The 26,237-nt window shown below is 32.0% G+C and overlaps 3 protein-coding genes across 12 annotated transcripts; all 3 read left to right on the forward strand.

Annotated features, from left to right (window-relative positions):
• Nucleotides 1–75: 75 nt before the first annotated feature.
• ABCC13 (multidrug resistance-associated protein 11) lies at nt 76–15,649 on the forward strand. 8 transcript variants are annotated; one of them, XM_088092756.1, is made up of 37 exons: nt 76–174; nt 819–859; nt 948–1,038; nt 1,798–1,953; nt 2,052–2,183; nt 2,322–2,422; nt 2,795–2,858; nt 3,232–3,483; nt 4,353–4,422; nt 4,739–4,799; nt 5,691–5,778; nt 6,203–6,321; nt 6,739–6,836; nt 7,460–7,526; nt 8,157–8,274; nt 8,428–8,544; nt 8,661–8,741; nt 8,829–9,077; nt 9,370–9,471; nt 9,551–9,618; nt 9,754–9,885; nt 9,989–10,136; nt 10,343–10,626; nt 10,739–10,898; nt 11,373–11,548; nt 11,628–11,739; nt 11,838–11,891; nt 12,154–12,276; nt 13,054–13,152; nt 13,312–13,404; nt 13,488–13,598; nt 13,683–13,844; nt 13,933–14,120; nt 14,290–14,479; nt 14,945–15,112; nt 15,185–15,341; nt 15,431–15,649. In XM_088092756.1, the coding sequence occupies exons 1-36, from the start codon at nt 91–93 to the stop codon at nt 15,263–15,265; spliced, it is 4,440 nt and encodes a 1,479-aa protein (XP_087948882.1). In that variant the 5' UTR covers nt 76–90; the 3' UTR covers nt 15,266–15,341; nt 15,431–15,649. The 8 variants fall into 8 exon arrangements, with proteins under 8 accessions (XP_087948882.1, XP_087948884.1, XP_087948886.1 ...); XM_088092758.1 differs by having other exon boundaries at nt 91–174; nt 15,165–15,341; XM_088092760.1 differs by having other exon boundaries at nt 91–174; nt 13,099–13,152.
• A 3,094-nt stretch (nt 15,650–18,743) lies between these two features.
• LOC124834612 (uncharacterized protein At1g15400-like) lies at nt 18,744–19,528 on the forward strand. Its single transcript, XM_047309332.2, has one exon. It carries the CDS (start codon nt 18,982–18,984, stop codon nt 19,333–19,335), a length of 354 nt encoding a protein of 117 aa, XP_047165288.2. The 5' UTR covers nt 18,744–18,981; the 3' UTR covers nt 19,336–19,528.
• A 2,461-nt stretch (nt 19,529–21,989) lies between these two features.
• LOC124834624 (Pectin lyase-like superfamily protein) lies at nt 21,990–25,916 on the forward strand. Of its 3 annotated transcripts, none has more exons than XM_088092997.1 (10): nt 21,990–22,182; nt 22,842–22,966; nt 23,169–23,300; nt 23,402–23,572; nt 23,661–23,681; nt 23,786–23,993; nt 24,624–24,705; nt 24,788–24,896; nt 24,992–25,108; nt 25,395–25,916. In XM_088092997.1, exons 1-10 carry the CDS (start codon nt 22,119–22,121, stop codon nt 25,680–25,682), a joined length of 1,317 nt encoding a protein of 438 aa, XP_087949123.1. In that variant the 5' UTR covers nt 21,990–22,118; the 3' UTR covers nt 25,683–25,916. The 3 variants fall into 3 exon arrangements, with proteins under 3 accessions (XP_087949123.1, XP_047165310.2, XP_087949122.1); XM_047309354.2 differs by having other exon boundaries at nt 22,025–22,182; nt 22,639–22,966; XM_088092996.1 differs by having other exon boundaries at nt 22,028–22,182; nt 22,557–22,966.
• Nucleotides 25,917–26,237: the final 321 nt, after the last annotated feature.

Consider the following 26,237-nt stretch of genomic DNA (forward strand, 5'->3'; position numbering starts at 1 on the left):
TTTGCCCACGAAAAAAAAAAATCCTCGAACCAGCCGCGCCTTTTTTTATGCATGAACACAATATAAAGCAACCACGACATAGACCGCCATATGCGTCACTCAGTCCTTCTGTCTCTCCTCTTCGTCTATTCCATGGACGATTTCCTGCATCTAATTTGCCCTAATTCTCCATTTGTAAGCATCTCTTCCTCTTTCCAATGTTCTTTTCTTTATTTTCTACAAGCAACCAACATTTGTCACCCGCTGTCATACATTTTTGTGTTTTTATCTACCACCATTTTTCTTGACATTTTTTCTTTAAATTCTATCGTTTTACTATTGTATTTTTCTACCTGTGTTCATTTTCGACTCCGTCCAAAGAAACTGTAATTCTTTATTGCATGAAGATCTTAGTCGCCATTTATCTTGTTTGCTACTAAATTCTTGCTATGGGGCTTGCTTGATGGGTATGAAACATTTTTGGAGTTTTGAGATTACAATCATATGAATATTTCTTCTTTTATCAGCTTAGGGGCGTTTATTTCTCTGTTTTGACAGTTAGCAGTATAGTTTCTTGGTTTTTCTTTCTTTTGAAAACAGAAGTAATAATATCAGTTTCTTTTTGCTTCAGCTTTCTTCAGTTCTTTTTTGATATCTTTTGACTTCAAAATTAACTACACTGTGATACTGCATCTTAGTGATTAACATTCTTTCTGAGATATTGAGAAATGACTAAAAATTAAAGGAATATCATAGTGTGCCTTAATGTCTGTACATTAAAGATCATGAAAATTCATTGGAATCTCATCCTGACTTGTACCTTTTTTCCTGGTTTACAGATTTGGGATGGAGAGAGGTTCTCTGAATGCTTTGAAGACATATATCCTCATTCTTTTTCAGATTTTAGTTTCAGCTCACTCACTATACACACAAATACATATGAATTGATTTTCCTTAATATTTCGTACTGTTTTAGGTTTTGGAGTTAACATAGTGACTGTTGTTATGGTCGTTGTGCTTGGATTTAGTCAGAAGATTGATCGAAGGTCAGATGGCCAGGTACTCACTGATCTTAGAAGTTTTTGTTAAGGGATGTTAAGAAACCCATTTTCCGTTTTCCTTTCTGTTATTTTTCGTTTATTCTGTAAAAGCCTATATATAGGCTCATCTTCATTCACATCAAGAGAAAAATAAGAAAACAGTTTCTTAATCCTAAACTCCTCTTGGCTTTTATGGACATGTGTTGATATACATGCGGTTCCTTTTGAGGTGTTTTCATCTCATGCTTACACATTCTGAATACAAGTTTTATCCTCTTTTTATTTGAATCAAGATTTCCATTACGGTATCAGATCCGGAGTTAATTCACACTCTGCTGCCACTGATTTTACCCTCCGTCTTCTTGTTTGTTCTTGATCTTCTTCCGTCTTTTTCTTGTTTGTTCTTGACCTTATTCTTTCTTGCATATAAATATGGCCACTGCTACCAACAGTAGCGTGGACGTGACACAAAACCCCAATAGACCCTATTATCTTCATCCTGAAGGAAATTCTGGTATGATGTAAAAAATCTATAAACTAGTATCTGTATTCTGTTTGCACAACACTTACTTGCGAACCTTCTTATCTTGTAGTGTTTCTCTGTAAGGTGTTCTCTACAGCAAGTGATTGTCCAATATTGTCAAACTTTGTGGAATTAAAATCTTCTGGTTCACCTAGAAAAGCTATCATTATCTCCACATATAGTTTCGGTAATCTACAGTAGTATGTACCTGAGATAAATGATATTCATATTTGATGGTTTACATTGAATAAACAGATGACCTTTCCAGAAAAAATAGTCCTGGATTTTATACCAGCTGTTGGAGCATGTCTTTCAATTGTAGACATATTTTTTCTGTGGAAGAAAGAGCATAGTAGTCACATTGTTGGATATCATAAATGGTTCTATAGCTGTTCTGAATTGATGGTTTGGGTAAGCTTCCTGATTTTTAGATCTCAGCTACAGTTTTATGTAGGGTTTATGGCATTTGATTGTTTGTAATGTAATTATTCACTTGTATTTATATGCAGATAAACATTATTTTCTTCACAAAGCGTGGCGGCAGTCACCACATTGTCTTCAATCGTGTGTTATGTTTCTGGTGGATTCCTAAAGCAATATTGGCAGTTTTGTATTTGATGACAAATATTTCATCATTTAAGGTGCTATTATATCCTGGCTTAGATTTTTCTTAATTGGGCATGACAAGTTTACCTTCATTACTAATAATTTTATTTGTTTTCAAATAAGTTGTGAATCAGTAAGTTACATGTGAAAGATTGACGCACTTTTAATAGTAGGTTTCAATTTGCATCACGGAAAGCTTAGTTGTTCTCATGAATATCTCATTTGGCATAGCCATCAATGTGATAAGGATAAAGAGACCATCTTACAAAAACAGGTATATACTGGCATGTGTTTCTTACACGGTCACTTTCTTTTATCGATAAAATTAGTGATAAGCATTAGATTAAATTTTAAAAGAAGCTATTAAAATTGATAATCTTTCTCTCTTTTGAACACATTAGTTTAAACCATTTACTTGACCTTTAAACTGTTTGCCTTGCTAGATTCGTAAATAGCCTTGGTTATATGCTGTATAGGAAGCATTTAATGCAATTTAAAATGAGTTATTTTGATTGTAGTAGCAAGCATAGTGTATTCATTTTATAGTATATGTGATTTCGTATATATATATATATATATATGAAAATTACATTTTTGTTTCTAGAGCACATTTTAATTCTGAATGAATTTGCTGTCACAATTTTAGTTTTTTGGAGGATCCACTTCTTTCGAATGGTGTGGACCTTGAGGAAGGTGGTTATCAAGACCTTGTAAGTCTGATTAGTCATCAAACATAATTCTCTTCATAGACTCATTTGCTTACTCTCAAAATAATTAGTCTCCATTTTGTATGGGATGAAGTGTAGAGTATAACTTGAACTTAAATACAATTTAGTTCTTGTGTGCTTTTTAAATAGTTGGTTGGTGGAAAAGTTAAAGGGGAAATGTACAATTTTTTTTATTAGTATGGGGCTTTTGATAATTATGAAAATTTCATTATTCTTTTGGAGATAATTATATGTTTGGTTTATTTTTTAAAGAAAATATACTCTTTTCATGTTTTATTCAGTTATTTTTATTTCCAATTTGCAGGACTGATATGATTTTACTTTTACTTTTTTTTTTAATATTCTTCCTATGCAGGAAAATGATGGAAACTTTTGGGATTTGATGACTTTCAACTTCATAACTCCAGTAATGAATCATGGTGTGGTAAAACAATTAGACTCCGATGACCTATTGCCACTACCGACTGATATGAGTCCTTCTTCTTGTCATGATGTGATTTTGTCCTGCTGGCAAGCTCAACTGAGTAACAATGGCTCTACTCCATCTTTGTTTAGAGCACTCTGTAGTGCATATGGATGGCCATACCTCCGCCTGGGTTTATTGAAGGTATTTTTCAATATGAAATCGTGTTTTCCTCCCACACACTGGATAAATCTAAGTTGATGTAAACAAAAGCTTGTGCGTCACACTTTAGTCTTTATACGCAATATTTATACCATATGACTGTGATGGACTGCTGGAATATAATTCGTCCAAGTAATACCTTCTTCAACACTTTCAAATTTTCAATTCCAACATGGGATTCTAACTTTTTCTGTGGAGATGCAAGTTCTAGCCTTTTTATCTTGAAATGAAAGGAAATTTAATGCCTGTCCAGTAACTCAGTAAGTTTATGTGTACAGAAGATGCTTTTTGTTTTGAACTATGCATTGTTTTCTGTAACAAACAATGGTTCAAGGGCTATCAATCAAATAGTGGTAGTTTCCCAACTAATGTGATAGATAACTGATTGTTTATGTACCTAGAAATTTCGGTTGTGCCACTAGAAAATATATTGATAGTATGATATCTTGCATGACATAACATGTTTTACTTGTACCTTGACATCTTTATTAGAACAATATGATCCTTTTCAATTTCTAAGTAAGTAGAGAATTTTTGATGTATATAGCATCCCATGGCCCAAGGTATTGATACCTTGACATGTTTTAAACATAATTTTAGTGATATCAACACCATGACAATTGACACATATACTTATTAGTTACAAGGAACACAAGATGTTTCCATATGATAATGAGTCCTTATCATGTCCTTGTTTTTGTATTTGGATGTCTTTTATGAAGTATATCCATGTCAATATTAAAATATCAATTCTTTTGGCCATAAATAAACCAAAATTTAATCTGATTTTACTTTATTTTATCTTGTCTCAATTTATTTACGCATCTACTAAGTGTATGAAATTCTTCCAGGTGATTAATGATTGTATTGGTTTTGTGGGGCCATTGCTTCTCAATAAGCTGATCCAGTTTCTTCAACAAGGTGTTACAACCAGTTATAGTTTAAGTTTCTCCACTGTGATCATTAAAGTTTTGACTTGTACTGAATGTTTTATTTATTCTCTTATTTGACGAACTTCTTCGTTACTTTATTCCCTTTAGACACGATACTTTTATTTTGCATTCCTTGATACATTGCAAAAATCTGCCTGTCAAATATATTAACATGAACATGGTTATGGTGATGGTAATGCCATTCCTAATTTTTTTCTTAAATAATTTCCTTCTATTTGCATATCAAACAATTGGAACAAGAAAACTTAAGAAAAATTTGGTTCCATTTTTGTTATTTCGTCCAGGTTCAGTGAATTGGGATGGGTATTTACTTGCATTATCCTTGGGGCTCACCTCTATAATTAAGTAAGTTTAGCTCTTGTTATATAGTTCATTATATTATATTTCACTTATATGTTTTACCTGCATAATAAGTTTAAGGTTCAGGTGATGATTGTCCAAACTGTATACGCTCTATTTGAGCCATTTTTCTTCTCTTGTGCGTTATTGTTAGAAAGTCATCCCTAACCTGCATTAGACTTTTGGTCTGTCCCTTTGGATGTTTTCTTATTTGTAGCCTCAACGTGGTGTTTAGTCCATACTGACTAAAGTTATGACTTAAATATAACGTACAAAGCTTGGGCAATCCTCACCTTACACAATGATTTTGTGGGGTTGAGAGTCTTAAACTCAAATCCCGAAATAAATAAATGCATGAAAAGAAACTGTATAGAATAACTCCTCACCATTATTCAGTCATTCTTTATTAGATAAAATGACTATTCAATTGTGTAAATAGCATTAAATTCACAAATTGAGAATTGAGAACCCAATAAGAAAATCATTATCTTCTTTTTCAACAGAAAACGGCATTGTATCAATGTGTTCAAGATAAACAACTTAAGGTTTCTAGGGTACTGTAGGCAAGATGCAACTTGTGAGGGGAAAAGTTAACCTTCAAACATAAAAAAAGAAACAATAAGTTAATGTTTCTAAAATTGAAACAATATCCCATCCCTTTGAAAATCAGAAATTTTAACCCCCTTAAAGCATCTATGTGCAGAACGGCAAAGAGAACGGTTTCTCTTAGTGAACCTTTAAACATGTCGTTATTTCATTTTATTTGTATCAGGCAATATTTTTACGTTCCTTTAGACTCTGGGCAACGTATATTTTGTTGTATGGGTTAACATAACTTTGATGTTTTTTGGTTTTATTTACCAGTAACAATTAGTAAGAAGTGTCCTTCTGGTCTAGATCCTTTTTAGATACACAATATAGTTTTCATCTTTCCAAACTGAAGCTGAAGCTGCGATCTAGTATCATGACTCTAATCTATGAGAAGGTACGCAGTTCTTTTATTTTATTTGTTTTTGAATGCTGAAGTTATAGTTTTTTTCATAATAATAAATTGCTCATACTCTATTTATATACTCCCCTGTTGTTGTTACTGATACATGCATGGCTTTTGATAGTGACTCATGATTATGCTTTGGTACTAAAACATACATTGTTTCATGTGTTTGAAGTACCTATGTGTGAACATAGCTGTTTAAAATTTAGAAATGGAGAGATTCAGATATTTTTGTCAGTGGTTGCTGACCGAACTGTCTGTGAATGCTGAAATTATAGATTTCTGTAATAATAAAATGCACATGCTCTTTTTATATACTCCCCTACTGTTGTTGCTGATGCATGCATGGCTTTTGACAGCGACTCATGATTATGCTTTGGTACTAAAATATAGACATTGTTTTATGTGTTTGAAGTGTCTTCGAGTGAACTTAGCAGAGCGTTCAAAATTTACAAATGGAGAAATTCAGACATTTATGTCAGTGGATGCTGACCGAACTGTCAACTTATGTAATAGTTTCCATGATATGTGGAGGTATTCCCTTTTTAATTTGAACTTCTTAATGCCAATAGGTTTTACCAATTTTTTTTTTCCTTTTCCCTTAAATATCTGTACAACAACATGCTTATCAATTGTAAAAGATCCTTAATTTGTCTTACTAGGACTGAAATTCACAGGTATTCAATAAAGGCAATAAAGTTGCCTTGAATGATTTGTTCTAGTGGTTAAAGATATGATATGTGTATAAGCTACTTTTTTGTTTCATTGAACCTGCTGAGGTTTAGCTGTATCTGATAATATTGGGTTTTACATCAGATAGATTTAATAGATTTTATGCTAACTGGAAAACATCTTCTGTAGCTTACATTTGATTTAAAGTCATTACCGTTATTAACTATGTAGATTGTATAGATCTTAAAGACTAAGTTTTTGTTTTTTTTTTTGTTTCAGCCTGCCTCTACAAATTGGAGTGGCTCTCTATCTTTTGTATACTCAAGTCAAATTTGCATTTGTATCTGGATTAGCAATAACCATTTTATTGATACCAGGTAGAAATATCACTTAATTTTTTTCTGGTGACAATAAGCCGCACTTGTTATCTTACAACCTGCGTTTGATCCTTTTTCACCTGCTTGAGTTCATCAAGGCAAATATCAGTTGGAATGAATTTGCATAGAAGTTAAAACTGTATCTATAAATAAAATTGTTTCTTAAATCCAAACAGTAATTTTTTCTTAAATATTATCAATAACTTAATTTAGAGAGAAGTTTTTATTTTATACTGTATCATTAACATTTAATTTAAGTTGTACTTTCAGGGATGTTTGTATGCTATCTGTTTTGATTTAACATGTATGTTAGGGCATCTCTAATACGAGTTTCTTAAAGTATAAAAATGTTGTTTTTTAATTTAAATAAACCGTTTCTTTTATAAGAAACAAATTTTATGGTGAAGGAATTGGTTATGCTACGTAGATCATCTCCAATTGGGGATTTCTTTAAGAAATAGTTTTCTCATCCTAAGAATTCAAAACAAAAGCCTGCTGGGGACGCTAGAAGTCAAATGCTTTTTATTTTGGACAATTTTTAAGAAAAGTTCACTTGACCTTAAAGTTCATTAATCTATTTCAAAAATTAATGTTTTGGTTTATTACTCAATTTTATTCTTCAGTGAATAAATGGATAGCACAATTGATTGCAAGTGCTACTGAGCAGATGATGAAGGAGAAAGATGAAAGGTAACCAGAAGTAAATTGATTAACGTTGACTTTCATATTTCATTTAATTCATTTGGTCAGTTCCCTCCTCAAATATTGCAAGTTGTGTTATTACAATTTGTGTTGCTTTTCCAATTGTATTACATGTGTCAATATAATTTTTCCATCAAAGTTTACAGAGGGCACACACAGCGCATTGCATGTTGCTTAAAAATTGTTTAACTCTTGAAGTTGTGACACAATGTTAAAAAAGCAATTTAAGTTACAGTGACATGTCTCTCATGGACATGTAATGATATAATTTGAAGCACATAAGCTGCTATGATAAATATTAACATTTGTGCATTCATTTCATTTGCTTTGGAGTTTGTATAAGTTTTTTAGTTATTAGTGAGTGATTGGAGTTTCTAGAGAGTAAACTGTTGCTTGGCTGGGAAGCAACTTTTACTCTTAAGATTATGATGCATTTTCTCTAGCTATTGGTTATCTTGAGAATTCCCCGTTCTCATCTTTTGCCACTTAAGATTAACAGCTTATTATTCTTTGCCTAAGTTTCTCATTTTACTTTTTTCTTTGGGGCAATGGTGGATTGATATGATTCAAATCTATTGGTGCATATTTGCAATATTAAAATTTATGGTTTTCTTACAGGATTCGTAAGACAGGAGAACTTTTGACTTATATTCGCACTTTGAAGATGTACGGATGGGAACTTCTTTTTTCTAGTTGGTTGATGGATACAAGATCTTTGGAAGTCAAACACTTAGCTGTAAGAATTTATGTTCTGATTTTATTTATTTCCGGATAAAACTGTAAATTTTTTCCAGAAATCCACTCAAGTAGTATTAAAGAATGGCAAAAGAAAATTGTCTGCTTTCTTTCTTTTCTAATGTTTATCATCATGTTTCATCCACTTTTATAGACACGAAAGTACTTGGATGCGTGGTGTGTTTTCTTTTGGGCTACAACACCGACTCTCTTCTCTCTTTTCACTTTTGGACTCTATGCACTGATGGGACATCAACTTGATGCTGCAATGGTATTCTCAAATTTATTTCACCTAATCTTACTGACTAGTTTTTCTTCTTTATTTTGCACTTAATTATTTCCTGTCAATGTTAAGAAATCTAATGCAGTAAAAAACCTTTATTGTAGGTTTTCACGTGTCTTGCATTGTTCAACACCCTTATTTCACCACTAAATTCATTCCCTTGGGTAATAAATGGATTGATTGATGTGAGTCTCCCATATTCCATAGTTTTTATGAACAGATTTGATTTGTACATGCATTGGGATGAATAGTTTCTATTAATGTCACTGCAGGCCATCATATCTTCCAGACGGTTGAGTAGGTTTCTCGCTTGTCCTGAAGATAAATTTAAAGTGGGAAACAAAAGTTCCTGTCCACCATCATTCCTAAGTGAACAGCCTAATTCTGTACAAGGTTTGGGTGTATTTATCCAAGATGCATGTTGTACTTGGTCAAGTAGTGAGGAACAAGCATTAAATATGGTGTTGAATCGTGTGACTCTAAGTGTGGCCCAGGGTTCCTTTGTTGCAGTTATTGGAGAGGTCAGATCCTTGTTTGAATTTAATCAAGATGTCTTTAGCAAATAAAGTAAAATAATTTTGTTGCATATGCTCACCCATCAAATTTTGGCATGACAACTTATGAAAAATGGATACTTGAAATCATTAGTTCAAAATATATATTGTATGTCATGACTTCATTCACTCAGTCCTCTATATTTGTTGACATCACCAGCGTTTTGATATTTACAAATGAAATTGATAAATGAACCTCTAATATCTGAAGAACGACTTAGTTATATCTATAATTACTTCGCCAATTGTGTGTATTCAGGTTGGTTCAGGTAAATCATCCCTGTTATATTCAATCCTTGGAGAAATGCAGCTTGTTCATGGCTCTATTTATTCCAATGAATCCATAGCTTATGTACCACAGGTTTGTATATCATAATTGATATGCTTAGCCTTGAGAGAAATGTCTTGTGTCTTTGTTTCCTCAAAGTTTCACACAGCAGGTCCCTTGGATTTTATCTGGAACGGTGCGCGACAACATATTATTTGGGAAAAGCTATGATCCTGAAAGGTATAATGCCTTCAACTTTAGGAGCTTTTTATACCCCATAATTTTAATCTTATTGAAACCTAGACCTTTTTCTTCTGCTTAACATGACCTTGAGCTTTACAAATATGTTTTGAACCAAAATAACGCTCTTAACAGGTATACTGATACACTGAAGGCATGTGCATTAGATGTTGATGTCTCATTGATGATTGGAGGTGACATGGCTTATATTGGTGAGAAAGGAGTTAACTTATCGGGTGGACAGAGAGCTCGTCTTGCTTTGGCAAGGTGCTATCTTCCTATTCTCTTTTTATTCTATTAGTATATTTTGAGGGATTTTTGCCCTGATTAATTTTATAAAAAAACTGTTCTAATACTGCTCAATTAACAGGGCATTGTATCATGACTCAGCTGTTGTTATGCTTGATGATGTCCTGAGTGCAGTAGATGTACAAGTTGCTCAATGTATCTTATACAATGCCATTCTAGGCCCCCTTATGCAGAGAAAAACCCGATTGCTCTGTACCCATAATATTCAGGTTATTGTGTACTCTCTTCAAAACTATTATTTACTATGTTAATTACTCTCTTCAAAACTACCATTTATTGTCATAACTACATTGTTTTTTGTCAAGCATTCTGATTAAGTTCAGAAGAACATGATATTTTCAGTGATATTTTGTATTTCTATAAAAAGGTGTACTTATAAGGATTAACTTATTGATCCATCTAAATTTATGTGAAGGCAATATCTTTTGCTGACAAGATTGTTGTAATGGACAAGGGACACATAAAGTGGATAGGAAATTCAGATGACTTTCCAATTAATTCATGTACACAATTCTCTCCGCTGAATGAAATTGATTCAGCTTTACAGAATCATGGACAATCTTGCAGCCCAAATCTTTATTCCAAATCCGAGGAGCAGTCTCTTCTTGGTACAAGTATTGTGCCTGCTCTGGAGGGAGCAGAGGAGATAGTTGAAGTTGAGTTGAGGAAAGAGGGAAAAGTTGAAATTGGAGTGTATAAGTAAGTACAAACATATACTTCTCTGTTATCGGACATGTATGGAGATTGTCAGTTTTGTATATAGGACTTTGTGGTCTTCAATATTTGATTAACAATTTAGTGCCTTTTGAAGGAATTATGCTATCTTCATTGGCTGGTTCATGACAGTCATTATATGCCTATCAGCTATTCTGATGCAAGCTTCTCGTAATGGAAATGATTTATGGCTGTCATATTGGGTTGATACAACAACAGAAAGCAGTCAGACAAGATATTCTGTGTCTTTCTATCTGGTAAGGGGATGAGCAGCAGTGCTAGTTTCCATAGTACATTTTTCTTTCTGGACATGACTCATGGAAAATTAAATACTTTGTCACAGGAAACATTCATGGACATTTAAATATGCCTAGTGCAAGAAGCACAGCAAAATACTTATACTTCAATTATTTTTTTTTATTATAACAGTTCAAAGCAATCCAAAGGAATTTTTTATTAGAAACTTCAGTTAATAAAGTTTGAATCTATTGAAAAGAAAGAAAGAAATTGAATTTACCACTTTCGCCCTATAAACCTCATGGAGAATGTAGTGGTTAAATGAAGCTTGTAGTAATTCAGATAATTTCAGTGTTAAACATTATTTGAATTTCTTGGTTCACTATTTTAAAACCATTTGGAGTACGTTAAAAATTACCTGATTACCTACTACACTGTAAGCTACTACTGAATGTAATTTTCTAATTTGTTTGAGACAATAATTAATGGTGCAGGCTATACTGTGTCTCTTTTGTATTATTAATTCCTTTTTCACATTGGTGAGGGCATTCTCTTTTGCGTTTGGGGGATTACAAGCTGCAACTAAGGTACACAATAAATTGCTCAACAAGCTTATGAATGCACCTATCCAATTCTTTGATCAGACCCCTGGTGGGAGAATACTGAACAGGTTAGAATAAGATGTTCAGGGAATAGCAGATAGTGATACTATGAATTTTGTGTTTCACGATTTCTTATGTTTTGTGCAGGTTATCTTCAGATCTTTATACCATTGATGATTCCCTTCCATTCATTCTGAACATTCTCCTAGCGAATTTCGTAGGCTTGTTGGGTATTACAATAATTTTGTGTTATGTACAGGTACAATGGTTTTCTTATTGTCATATATGTATTATGGAACTACCAAAATTTGTCTTAATATTCCCCATGATCTATTTTTATCTTTCGATTTTCTGTAGGTCTTCTTCTTACTCTTGCTATTACCATTTTGGTATATCTACAGCAGACTTCAGGTATTATTTTTTCTTATTGACACTTTCATATTTAACCACACTCCTTGTTTTAGACTGTAAGTTCCTACAACTATTAGGATTATTTGTTATTAAACTGTACGAATTTGGAAACCCTCATAATTATGGAGTACAAAGTAAGGCTTTTATAAAACTACAAATAAATTATTTCAGTATTTCTTGAGTTTCAAACGTTTAAAACCATAATCACTTCTTTGACTTGGTATAATAGACAACAATCAACTGATCTATGCAGTGGCTTCAGTTCTTCTACAGGTCAACATCAAGAGAATTACGACGGCTGGACAGTGTTTCCCGCTCTCCAATATACTCATCATTCACTGAAACACTTGATGGATCATCAACTATTAGAGCGTTTAAATCTGAGGTAAATATAAGTCATTTTAAAGTAATGATCATAAATAGAACATTGTATCATGTTGAAGAACTTTACTGAACAAGGGTACTTAAGATATAACATGCACATCAATAAGATCTGAGGACGAGAAAATAGCTATTTGTTTAAAACCTTTTACTTTTTGTCACGTCCATTCATGATGATATGAAATTTTTGTTTATGGAGTGACCCTACTGCTGCAGACTATTGTAGTTTTCAGTGTTTCCAAAAAACCACGTTTACCATGTGAAATTTCTTGCCAAAAAATATGTATGCTGTTAAGTAAAGATTTAGATGTGGCTGGAAACTAATTGTTTGACCTTTATATTATTGTAAAGATGAACAAGCAGCACACTTATCCGCCTATCAAGATCTGTCACTGTCAGAGGAAAAGATTGCTAGACATCGACTAGTGTTTTTAAACAACCTCTTTAAAGCAAATTTATTTTCAAGGTTACTTGGAAATAGCCAGCACTGTCAACTGAACTTCCTTAAGTGCTTGCTATTTGTTTGGTTTGTTTAACTGGTTATGGTGCCTTTACCGATACCTTTACATTTGGAAATTTTATAATGAATAGAGATATGACTACATTGTAATATATAAGTGGTGTAAACTCCACGATGTAAGCTGGTTGAATTAAACCTAAATACATTTTTCTTTGGTCTTCTGCATGCATTAGTTGCTTGTCATATGTACTGGGAAAATTTATACTAGCAATGTGAAATGGTGCAACTAATTAACTATAATACAATGATCATTTTTACCAGGACTTTTTCTTTACCAAATTCACTGAACATATAACCTTGTATCAGAAGACTTCCTACACAGAGATAGTGGCAAGTTTGTGGCTTTCCTTGCGTCTTCAGGTATATCTTTTGAGTCGAATATATTTATTAACATTTCAAAATGAGAAAATGCAGCAATATAAGATTTACACGTGCAACAATACAGTACATCCAAAGCTTAAATTTGAATTTGTATTAAATCTGGAGTATTGGTTGTTGCTAATAATTACTTTCTTCCAGCAATTAGGTGCATTTATCATCTCTTTCATAGCTGTGATGGCTGTTGTTGGATCTCGTGGCAGTCTGCCCATCAACTTTGGTACCCCAGGATTGGTTTGTTTACTATCCTTTAATTAAATCTTTGATTTGATCAACAAATTTATATCAAAATTGAACATGTAACTTTTCTTTCACAGGTAGGATTGGCCCTCTCATATGCCGCTCCAATTGTGTCCTTATTGGGGAGTTTTTTGTCAAGCTTCACTGAAACAGAAAAGGAAATGGTTTCAATTGAAAGAACTCTTCAAGTATGAATAAGACTTATTTCCCTTAATTGAAACATGTTTATAAATATATACGCTGACGCCTAATATCCGTTTAATGTTTACTAGTACATGGACATTCCTCAAGAAGAACAAACTGGAGGCCTATACTTGAATCAAGATTGGCCAAATCAAGGATTTATCGAATTCCAGTGTGTTACTTTGAAATATTTACCATCTTTGCCAGCTGCACTCTGCAATCTTAGTTTTAGAATTGCTGGAGGCACACAAGTCAGTAAACTACTTTTGAATTTGTACTGAAGTTTTCTTAGGTTTAACACCCATTATGTTTAATACTAATTAGACGACGTGTATTCAGGTTGGAATAATTGGAAGAACAGGCGCTGGAAAGTCCAGTGTGTTAAATGCTCTTTTCCGTCTTACTCCAATATGTACAGGCTCTATCTCAATTGATGGCGTGGATATTAAAAATATTTCTGTCAGAGAACTACGTACACATTTGGCCATTGTTCCTCAGAGTCCATTTTTGTTCGAAGGATCATTAAGGTACTTTATTTGGATTTTTTTTACTTAATACTTCTGACGCAAACTCCGATTTAGCTCCTTCTCAATGATAATGTTCTTGCATTCTTTTTAAGAATAAACTGCATTAGCATTTGTTCTGACTGCACCTACATTTCATCTCTACTTATGCTCTGTATTCTCAATATTGTAGGGATAACCTAGATCCTTTCAAAATGAATGATGACTTAAAAATTTGGAATACATTGGAAAAGTGCCATGTGAAAGAGGAAGTAGAGGCAGCTGGAGGGTTGGACCTTCTTGTAAAGGAAGGAGGCATGTCATTTTCAGTTGGCCAGCGGCAACTTCTTTGCCTCGCCCGTGCACTTTTGAAATCTTCCAAGGTAAGAATGATGATTTAAGGATTTTTTTGTCTTAATTTGTCTTTTTTATTGATGATAGTATCTTCTTAAGAGACAACTTTATTATAGTCTGTTGTATATTGTTGGATATCTTGCATAGACTAAAATACAACTAAATTATAAAAAATAAGTGAATGTAAATTTTATCTTAAAATCTGGTTTAAATTGAATTAGACTTAAAATTTATTTTTTAATATGGTATTATGTCTGTCGTATTAAGTTTTGCTAGTTGTAAGAATCAACTACATGATTCACTCCGGGTAAGTAAAGCAGAAGTCGTCGGTCCACTTACATATTGCAATTTATACATAAATGTAACCAATGTGGAATATTCAATAGATATTACACAGAACAAAAGCTTCTAGATATTGGTATGTCAACAAAATATCACACACCACTTCCAAATGTGATCATTAGGTAATTGAGAGGTTCCTTTTACCCTTTTAGGTTCTCTGTTTGGATGAATGCACAGCCAATGTAGACATTCAAACTGCTTCACTGCTGCAAACTACCATATCCGGTGAATGCAAAGGAATGACAGTTCTCACAATTGCTCACCGGATTTCAACTGTTTTAAATATGGACAACATTCTGATTCTTGACCATGGGAAACTGGTATTCTTTATTTTCTGTAACTTTTCACTTGTCAGATGTTTATTTTCTTCAGCTTTCCTTTCGTTCGCGCAGGCTGAACAGGGTAACCCACAGGTTCTTCTGAAAGATGACACCTCGATATTTTCTAGTTTTGTTAGAGCTTCAGCAATGTAGCAATGTGTAATATTGGAAGGCCATCTTTTAACATGACACATCAGCAGACTACCCGCAGCGCAGATGATTCTCTACAGTAAGAGTGTTATTAAGCGTTTCCGATCCGTTCTGTGATGATCTGCCTGCTTTAAAATACTAAATCCAAACTTTCTTCTATGTTGTCAGCTAACGCCGCACAAGTTTTGCCTACTAGATCAATGCAACTTGAAATTGCGCACTCAATAAATGATTTTTTAGAAACACATTACAGGTGGATTAGGGTGGGGATATAGAGATATTTGTAACCTAATAATTAAATGGTTACACAAACCATTGAATATAGTTTTAGATTTAGTCTAAGACCTATTCTTATTGGTCATTTATTGAGTCATTAATTTTGTATTATATTGACTTCATAATGAATTTTAAAATACTGATCAAATTCTATTCTAATAGAGAATGTTAATTTAGTAAATTCAATTATGTTTTTTTGAGTCATTAATAAATTGATATATAAAAACTTTGTTTTCTATGGAAACTTAATTTCTTTTATCCTTTGAGTAGAGGTGGTGGGCATTTACAAAATGAATCATATTATTTTTTGACTTTTTTTAAATAGATTTTTTACTTTTTTTAATCTCAATTGAATTTTTTTAAATTAAAAAAAATTGCCACGTCTTAAATTGATATTTGGTAACGTGAAAATGATAGTGTGGTGTGATACTCATAGGGTCAAGTGTTATTGCATTAGTCTCAATTTAATTTTTGTATTTTTGTTTTATTTCAATTTCGTCTCAGTTTGTTTGGTTCGGTATGATTCGATTTGACTCAACATGTCTCGGCTCATTCGATTCAGTTTGGTTTGACTCGGTTAAGCTTAGCATGGATTAGTTCGATTTAGCTCGATTCATTTGGTTAGATTTGGTTCGACTTAATTTAGCTCGGTTCGATTCGATTTAGTTTGGTTTGACTCAGTTTGGATTGGTTCGATTTGGCTCCGTTCATCTTAGCTCGGTTTGCCTTAGTTTGGTTTGGTTTGGCTCGATTCGGTTCTGTTCGATTTGGTTTGGTTTGGTTTAGTTTCGCTCAACTCGACTCGGTTTTGTTCGGTTCGACTTGGCTAGGGTTGGGTTATGTCAAGTTTGGTTCGATTTAGTTCGGTTTAGGTTGGATCTAGTCGGGTTAGGTCGGGTCATTTTGATGTGTATGGTAGCATATAGCAATTATACCTTAGAAACTTGTAATGAGTCATGAATATTTAAACAGTTTTGTAAAAGAAGTTTGTAATGTCTCATGTATCTATTAAACATTTAAATTTTGTTACAATTTTATCTTTATTAAAGTATTTAAATTTTGTTATAAATAAATATTGCTAAGACAAAAATATAAATAATTCAAATCGTGACATATATTGTTATATATAGAAATAACACAAGCAAAATAACATGATAAATTAACAAATTAAATAATACAAATAAAAGAGATTAAAATCTTTATAGTAGAATTGATAAATTGAATAGAATATGAACTAAAATAAATATGGGAAAATAGAAGTAATCTTTGTAATAAAATAATTAAAAATAAAAACTTTCATAAAATAATAGTTATCAATAAAAAAAAGTTAAAATTCCACATAAAACTTCTGCAATATAAATCTAATGAAAACGTTAAAAGTTTTTACAAATTTGTGAATTTCTGCAAATTAATTTTAAAAAAAACTTCTACAAATTCTTAAAAAAACTTTGTGAGATAACTTCTTTTTAGTATGTTTGGGCTGAAATGGAAAATTTGTGTAAGTGTACAAAACTTGTTGGTATGGATATTGTGAAGACACGTGATGATTGTTCATGAATTCAAACATTTTAGCTGATTGAATAATAGTAGATAGACCAAAAGATTATTGTTGAAATTGTTAAACATTTGAAGAAAGCTCAACATGAGGATGAAAGGGTTGTGAATGAGGTTGTTCAGTCTCTTGTGATATGTTGTTGGAAATGTAACTATTAATTTAGGGTGAATAAAAGTACAATATTAAACGATATCTAGAACAAACTTACATTGTCATTGTTGTTTGTAAAGATAGGATAATGATATTTTGAAAACATTTTTTTGACAATATTTTAACATCATCTACGTATCATTCTGTGATTGGTCCATGTTGGTGTTTATGATTATTATTATTGATTGTGGAGTAATTTTGGACCAGTCACAGAATGACACGTAGATGATGTTAAAATGATGTCAAAAAAATGTTGTCAAAGTATAAATGATGTTATAAAGATAATATGTTAAATGTATTTGCATGTATGTTGTATTGTCATGTAATACCTATCTCTATCGAACTCAGTTTCTTGGGTTATATATTGGTCATTTTACGTTATTATCCATTTTTCATCGTGGTTATTTCTATTCTTTTTGTAAAATTCATATAAATAATGTCAAAATATTTATAATTTATTCTATTTTATCCATGAATGTAATAACATCTAATAAATATTTTAAGATGCATTATATTTTTTTTTTCTCTATTTTATCTATAAATTCCAAATTTTTTTAAGTTAATATTTTTTCTGGAGAGACACAAATACCAATGACATTAGAACTCAATCATATAAAAGATTGACATTATTCTCTATCCAAAACCTTAAAACAATAGATTAATGGATCTTTCAACTTTATATATTATTTTACTTTTTTATTTTTATCCAAGACAGAATTTAGACTCCCGTTTAAATTTCGAACATCATTAAAATGTTTTTTAAGAGACAAGGACGTGCGAATTGCGTTTTTTTGTTTGATTTATTGAGTGATTATGAAATGACAGGCCGGTGGAGTTAGTGTACACACACTCACTCACTTGCTGGACCTAACAACCCGTGTGTCATGCCAAGTTGCGCACAAAGTCACAATGCCCATCATTTTTATTCTTTTTATATTTCTAATTTACACAACCACCACCCAAAAATATCCATTAATTAAAAATTCTTTAATTAATTTATCCAAATATACATTCAAGCTTTCGCCTCCACCATTTATTATTCAACTTCCTGTATTAATTAGTTTCTACGGCTTTTTAAGGGTCTTTACTTGCACGATCTTTAAAATCTTCATATATTATTCTCGTCCATTATTTATCATTTATAATGTAGTGAAATATTATAGAAAATAATATTTCATATACCATAATTAATCTTATTATGTTATCTCTACATTTTCTGTATTTTAAAAAAACACAAGAAGAAAACAACACCAAAAATTCATTAAAAACCCAATTCACCTACCTATACTCTCTATATTAAATAAATAAGTATAACGATACTTTCATAACATTTTAACATTATCTACGTATCATCACGTGATTGGTCTAAAATTATTGTATAATAATAATAATAATTATAAACACCAACATGGATCAATCATATAATAATACACGTAAATGATATTAAAATATTGTAAAAATATCGTTATCCATTTAATAATATAATAAAGAAATAATAAAAAATGGGAGGAGAGAAGACATTGTGTTGGATATGGCTTAATAGGACACTCCTGTAACCACTTTTAACCATTTTCTTCACCTTCACCAACTGCCTTCTCTCTCTCATTTATTTATTATGCTTATAGAGAAGAAAAAGTGATACACAGTGAACACAACAAGAGAAAAACAGAACAACAGTTAAAGAGAAATTGATGTGAGTATTGCTCTGAAGTAGACCAGAATTGCTTACCTCACTGCCATGGCTGGTCTTCAAAGATCTGCAGTCTCCTTCAGAAGGCAGGGTTCTTCTGGCTTTGTTTGGGACGATAGATTCTTATCAGAGGAATTCAACAAACTCAACAACCAAAACCAAACCAACAACATCGACGCCGATCAGATTAAAGACCTTCAACTTCAACCGCCGCCGCCCCTCCAGAGAACCCGCTCCAACGGCGGAACTCGCGCCTACCGCACCGGAAAAGTCTCGCCGGCGATCGAACCCCCGTCTCCCAGACTCTCTGCATGCGGCTTCTGCGCGGCGTTCGGAAAAGCACCACCACGGGACCACAACAAGCCACCGCGGACTAAACCCGCCAAGCATCGGCCGAGGTAGACGACGGTGGTTTCAGGCGACAGAGAGAATATTCCGGCCAGGTTTCTTATGTGATGTAATGTTTTTACTTTTAGGTTTGTAGGGTAGGGCCGGTTGAGTTGAATTGATCTTAAATTAAGAACATAATCACGACTCATCACTTTTCTGTTACTTCTCCTCTCTGAATTTCAATCTATAATTTTCTTCAAATTTATTATTGTTTTGTTTTTTTACCATTGAAATTGTCTTCCGCGGATAATGTTATGAGAAAATGAAGAAATGAATACGATAAATATATGAATTTAATATGGGTTTAATGCATTCTTTTTTGTTTTCACAGAAATATATGAAATATTATCAGTTTCAAAATCTGCTCATGTTACAATTTTGTTCTTCAATTATCTTTCAGAGAATTAGAAAAAAATATTATATATTCGAATTTTCGTCATCTCAAAAATAACATAAAACTACTAAATATTTTGAAACAAAACTAATGTTAATCATAGATTGACAATTCATTAAAGTATTTTAACTTTTAAGCGGTTGTTGTCTGCTCTGTTTTTTTTCCCAGTGAAGTAATGATATCTGATTGAGAAATCGTACGAGGAATTTTTGTTTTTATTTTAATCTAAAATGTTGTTTTATATACTAAATAACTTCAGAAATAGTTATATAAAGTTTGGTAAGAATTTTAATGGAGGGAATTGAATTCTGTGTTACTCATTTTTCCTTTAAATTAATTCTACCTATCCTTATAAATACAATAATTGATTTTTTAATAGCATAATCTTTCTGCAATTTATGAAATGGGGTGTCATTTAGAATGAGGTTAAAATAATGCGTGGGTTTGGTTTGACTTATTTGAGTTAAATAATTGCGTGTTCTGATTATTTTTAGAGAGTTTTAATTTTAATTTTTAAATTTTATTTAATTAAATCTCATTTAATAACATAAAAATGTAAGTTTATTTTATTGTATCCTTTTTTTGGCGTATTATGCGTGAAGAGCTGTCCACTAAAATCAAATCCTACATTAATTTTCAGAAACTTTACTTTCAAATTCATTCTCACTTACCTTCAAATTCATTCAAATAATCAACAAAAATATTTATTTTCAAATCCCCTCCATTACTCTCTCTCAAATCCACTTAAGTGAAGAAGGCCGAAAGTATGAGCTAGACACTCATTTATTATCTATGCATTAGATTTTGGTATCTATTGGGACACATTCCAAACAACACTCAAGCTTCTACATCTATGGAAGGTGTTGACAAAACGGGTTGGTCATAAGAAATTGGCCCGTTAGCCTGTCCAAAATGAGATATGTGGGTTGAAATTTTACTACGTTTTGAATTATTTTTTTTAAATTAAAAGCTCAAATAAAAAATAATTTAAAAAATTAACTTTTCTATATTATATATTTTAAATATGTAAATATATAATACTATTATAATTTAAATCACGTTTACAAATTAAAGTCTAATTATTAGTTATGATAAAATAATTTAAATTATACATGTAATAATTATTTATATTTGCCTAATTAAAAACAATAACTAATCAATTGAAATTTAGAAAATATTTTTTATGATTAAATATAATTTTAATATTCATTTATATGAATATATAAACAAATTTTAAAAATAAAAAATTTAAAAAATTGAAAATAAATTAAAAAAAAATGACAGGCTAACTTGGCCCGACCCGTTAGTCTGTCCTTTATGGGATAGCCTACTGCTAGTGGTCCATTTTATTTGACGGATCAGCCCAAACATAATAACAATGTATGCCTATAAACAAAATTACTAATTAAGTCTAAAAAAAACTTAATAATTATTAATGGCTACAAAAGAGAGTAACTAAATATGATTTAATTCAAAGTTTATTTGACATAACATAAAGTTACACTTTTCAACATACGTCTCAAAAAGTTGAAAGATGAATGTATACTGAGCTAAACAAAATACAAAATTTTGACCATTAATTTTAAAAGAATCAAAATAATATACTCAAAATTTATATATCCTATTATGATCACTAATATAAAAATAATAATATGTAATTTAGTATAATTATTGGTATAAAAGAAATCACATACTAAATTTTCAAATTATTGAGTTAGTCAATAATTAAATCAAATATAAAATTTCTTTTTTAATATAAATAATTATATTGTGTGCAAGAAATTTATTTTTCATTTTATTGTTCAATCTTTTTGACAAATCATTAAAAAAAATCTAATAAAGTAAATTGTATTTTCTATTTTTAACAAAAGAAATTGATATAATTGAAATATAAGTGATAAAATTTTCAAATCTGAATAGTTAAGAAAATATACAATAAAATGGTGAAGTTGAATTTGAAACTAAAGTGAACAAGTAAAAAAATCATGATAAATTATCATTTTTTTTCATATTTACAAATTCAATAATTATTTTAATTTTATCTCTCAGAAAACTATTTTTTTAAAGAAAAAAAACTTATATTGGGGGAAGGCCTCTACAAACCAACAAACCTCAATCACTAACAATAAGGAACCATGGGAAAAATTAACCCTTGGCATTATTATTTCAACATAAAGAAAAAATTACATGCATCTTAGAAACTTATATAATTTCTCAGATATGATATTTTCACGAAAAAGTCCAAACCACAGTCTGTTCTTAAGTCTGGTATATATCAGATGACAAAGACAAATCCAACAAGAGTAAAAAGGAAAACACCGACATGTTTGGGATTTAGTGGAATCATCGCTTTGCAAAATTCTAAAATTGTGAGGAAAGTAAAATGAGAAGCTGATGAAGAATGGAAATTGGATTGGAATTTCTATTTCATCCAGACTTTCTGAGTGTTCTTCATATTTCAAAAGGTTTGTTTTTTATTTTTTAATTTGTATTTATGACTGTTTGTTCGAGATCTCTTTCAGTAAAAAAAAAACCTTTCAAATTTCTACCATTTTTTTTGTAATAATAATGGCCATGAAAAAGATTTGATTAAAAAAATTTACTAATTTAGCAACCTGGGCAGAGCAAGAAAAAACAAGAGAAAGAGTGAAAAAAACGACATAGCACGAAATTCTTTATCATTCGGATGCAGTTCTTGTAGTAAGGAAAGAAGGGTACGAGAAAAGGAAATTTCGGGTCTTGCAAGTATTAGATTAACAAGAGATAAATTCTATGCTAAAATAGTTTAATTTTGCGCCATGAATGTGACATTTATTGAGAAAAATTGAATTGCATGCAGATGTAAAGAGCAATTAGGTTCGGTTATGGTTTGATGAATAGAATAGAAACATCGCCACTGACGTTGTAGTAGTGGTGTGCAGTGTCTTCAAATGGTGTTTCTGTCACGTGATACTCTTTTAGTAGTTGTTCCTGCTGAACCAGCAACCTAAGATTCTGTCACGAAACCTGTGGATGGTCGGAATCTGAAAGAAAATGAAGAACCTCAGATATTGTTTCAGTTGGGCATTTGTGATTATCTTCATTCATGTAAATGTACTTGTCACTCCATATCTCACTCGTGCAGAAGGGTTTGATTCTGTGATCCAGCACCCACGTTCCAGGTGGAGAAGAACACGAACTAGATCGAAATGGGTTCTTTATGTCGGTGATTATGGTGCAAAAGGGGATGGTCTTCACAATGACACTGAGGTAATTGCTTCCTTCTATTTGTGTAACTTCACAATGACCGATTTGCTTAATAATGTTTATTTAGATGATTCTTTTGCTTGAAACTGTTTATTGTTTATCGTAGATTTCATAACAGCCCATGAAATGTATGATAATTTGTCTGAAAGGACTGGGTAGGATTAGGAATGTCCCCATGACTTTGTCTATTTATTTATCTTTTTAGGCCTTCCTGGAAGCTTGGGGAATCGCTTGTTCTCTCGCTGGATTTATAAATCTTGTTTTTCCATCTGGGGAAACTTTTCTTATCTATCCAGTGGACATTGGTGGACCTTGTCGATCTAAGATTATTTTGACGGTAAGCTCACAGAGTCAAATCTCTCACATGTTGAAGAAAATTCTTGTCATGAGGTTCTTTACAGAAAATATGCACTCAATTGATTTTCAAATTTGTTATAGATATCAGGTACTATAGTTGCACCCCAAGATCCTGCTGTGTGGCTTGGTTTAAATCAGCGCAAATGGCTTTACTTCCATGGGGTGAATCACCTCACTGTTGATGGTGGAGGGAGTGTCAATGGAATGGGAGAGGAATGGTGGGCCAGATCTTGCAAGATCAACTCCACAAATGTATTGCTTCCTGGAAAGCTTAAATTAATATTTTCTTCAAGTTTAATCAACTGTGTTACTAAAGTGGCTTCAAAATGTCCTTTCGCAGCCATGTCATCCTGCTCCAACGGTTAGTGCCGCTTCAAATATATGGAGCAAACCAGATCGTTTTCCCTCATCTGATATTTCCGATGTGTCTTATTAGCTGAATATGAAACAACATTGACACTGCAGGCTCTGACTTTTCATAGATGCAAGGATCTAAAAGTTAGAAATCTCATGCTGATAAATAGCCAACGAATGCACTTGTCATTCACTAACTGTATGCGGGTTGTTGCATCCCATCTCAAAGTATTAGCACCTGCTTTCAGCCCTAATACTGATGGAATCCATATTAGTGCATCAAAGGGAGTTCAGGTCAGGGATAGTGTAATTAGAACAGGTACTGCTGTAAAGTTATTTTCTACAAACTGTCATTTTAGGCTTGAATGATATTATGGTTTAAACGGTAATTTATATATGTTATTTACCTTCAAATAGCGATTGTCATATAATTATTAAATAATTAGCCATATTACAGAACACACATATATATCTCATGTTAATAAAAATCAAGTTAAGCAGAATGACACCAGTTTAAATGGTTTTGAAACCGTATGGTAACAAAGAAATGAAAGAATAAAGTAAATATCTGATTAGCTTTTTGTTGTCATGGATTGTGAAGGTGTCTGGATTTTTTTTCTTCGTTGGTGCTAAAAGCTTTCTGAAGTTAATGGTTTGCATGTCAATTCTTACTTGTTACTTTCAGGATGTATAGCCTTTCATTAACATCGTACCAAGTTTGATTTGTCGTTAAGAGACAAGAAAAACCAGAAGAAAAAAATATGCAAAACATGAAAAATAACAGGCAAAATGTAATTGTGAAAAACTATGCATGTTGCAGAATTTGGACGAAAGCTAAGTCTAAGTGCAATGATTACTTTCATCACTTACATTATGTTCCAGAATAAACTTTGGTGGTCAAACGATATACCAAAAGCAAAATAATTATGTTCATTATTTTCAATTTCAGGTGATGATTGCATTTCAATAGTTAGAAATTCTTCTCGGGTCTGGATCAGAAACATCTATTGTGGTCCTGGCCATGGGATAAGGTGAAAGCAACTTTCATTTTTCAATTCTCAAAACATTAAGTGGTATAATTGATTTAACTGATCCTGGAGCCTATTTTTTCAGCATCGGTAGCTTGGGAAAATTAAAGACATGGGAGAGTGTGCAAAATGTAATTGTGGAGGGAGCTTACCTTTACAACACAGATAATGGGTTGAGGATCAAAACATGGCAGGTGAGTTTCTTGACAACTGTAGCACTTTCTTTTTATAGCCACCCTGCAATGTACACATTTTCGTCAAAACTTGTCTTCTGTCAAATTTTCGTCAGGGTGGTAGTGGTCTGGCCTCCAAGATCACCTTCCAGAATATATTGATGGAAAATGTGTCTAATCCAATAATAATAGATCAATACTACTGTGATTCGCAACATCCATGTGAAAACCAGGTATGGAATTTTTTGATGTTTTTGCAAGCACATTCTATAAACTTGCCTTTATGTGGAAATATGCATTATAGTTGTATGGGGCAAATTTTTGAGAAACAGTCTTCATAAAGAAAAATTATTATTTGGAGAATATACTTTGCAGTAACCCTTGATTTTTCTTTCAAAATTTATTCCAAACAACCGAGGGACTTAGCTTCTAGAATTGATAGAAAAGTTCAAATTTGTAGTAACTTATACTGAAGCTCAAATATGCTGCAAGAATGTAATTTCATGTATCAAATTACAGACTTCGGCTGTCAGAGTGGAGAATATATCCTTCATTGATGTTCAAGGAACTTCAGCCTCTGATGAAGCAATTAAATTTGCTTGCAGTGACATTTCTCCATGTGAAGATCTATATCTTGAAAATATTTTTCTTGTATCATGCTTCGGAGGAAATACTAACTCTTTCTGCTGGCAAGCTCACGGTTCTGCTCGGGGTTTCTTGTATCCTCCTACTTGTTTCTCATTCAGTGATGATTTCATTAGACAAAATATCTTCGTAGAGTCAAACCATACTATTCATTCCGTTTGAATTGAAAGTATATAGATTAAAGGTATTTCTTTGTACAATAAAATGAGTACGCGAGTTCCTCGGCAATTATTTTGTACTCTATTGTTTAAGGGGAAGGTAGATACTTGTGATCCATTTTGAAGGTTTTGAAGTCCAGATTTATGTTCAGACGAAGGTAGATATGTTCAGATTTTTGAAAGACATCATAAAATCAGTGAATTATCATTAGTAGCAAGCATATCACATGCCACTTTACATATTTCCAACTCAATCACATTTTAAAACTGGTTCATAATTTTAAAATAATAGAATAAGCATAGCCAAAAATATTATATTATTGAACAAAATGATTTAGTTTAACTATTTTGAAACCATTTTCTATAGGGGGAAGACATATCCAAATCATGATTCTCTGGTCTTTTTTGTCAAATTCCAATCAAACGTTTTAAAAGTTTCGTGTAATCTCTGAGCATCAAAATTATGCTCACTGATAAGGCAAAAGCAAACACATAAAAAGAAAAATGTTAAACTCCATTCGCTTGTTAATTGACATTAACTTTTTTACCATTTTCATAC

This window comes from Vigna umbellata, chromosome 6, assembly GCF_029865625.1.
Source record: "Vigna umbellata cultivar VRB3 chromosome 6, Vumbellata_1.0, whole genome shotgun sequence".
Classification (NCBI taxonomy): Eukaryota; Viridiplantae; Streptophyta; class Magnoliopsida; order Fabales; family Fabaceae; genus Vigna; species Vigna umbellata.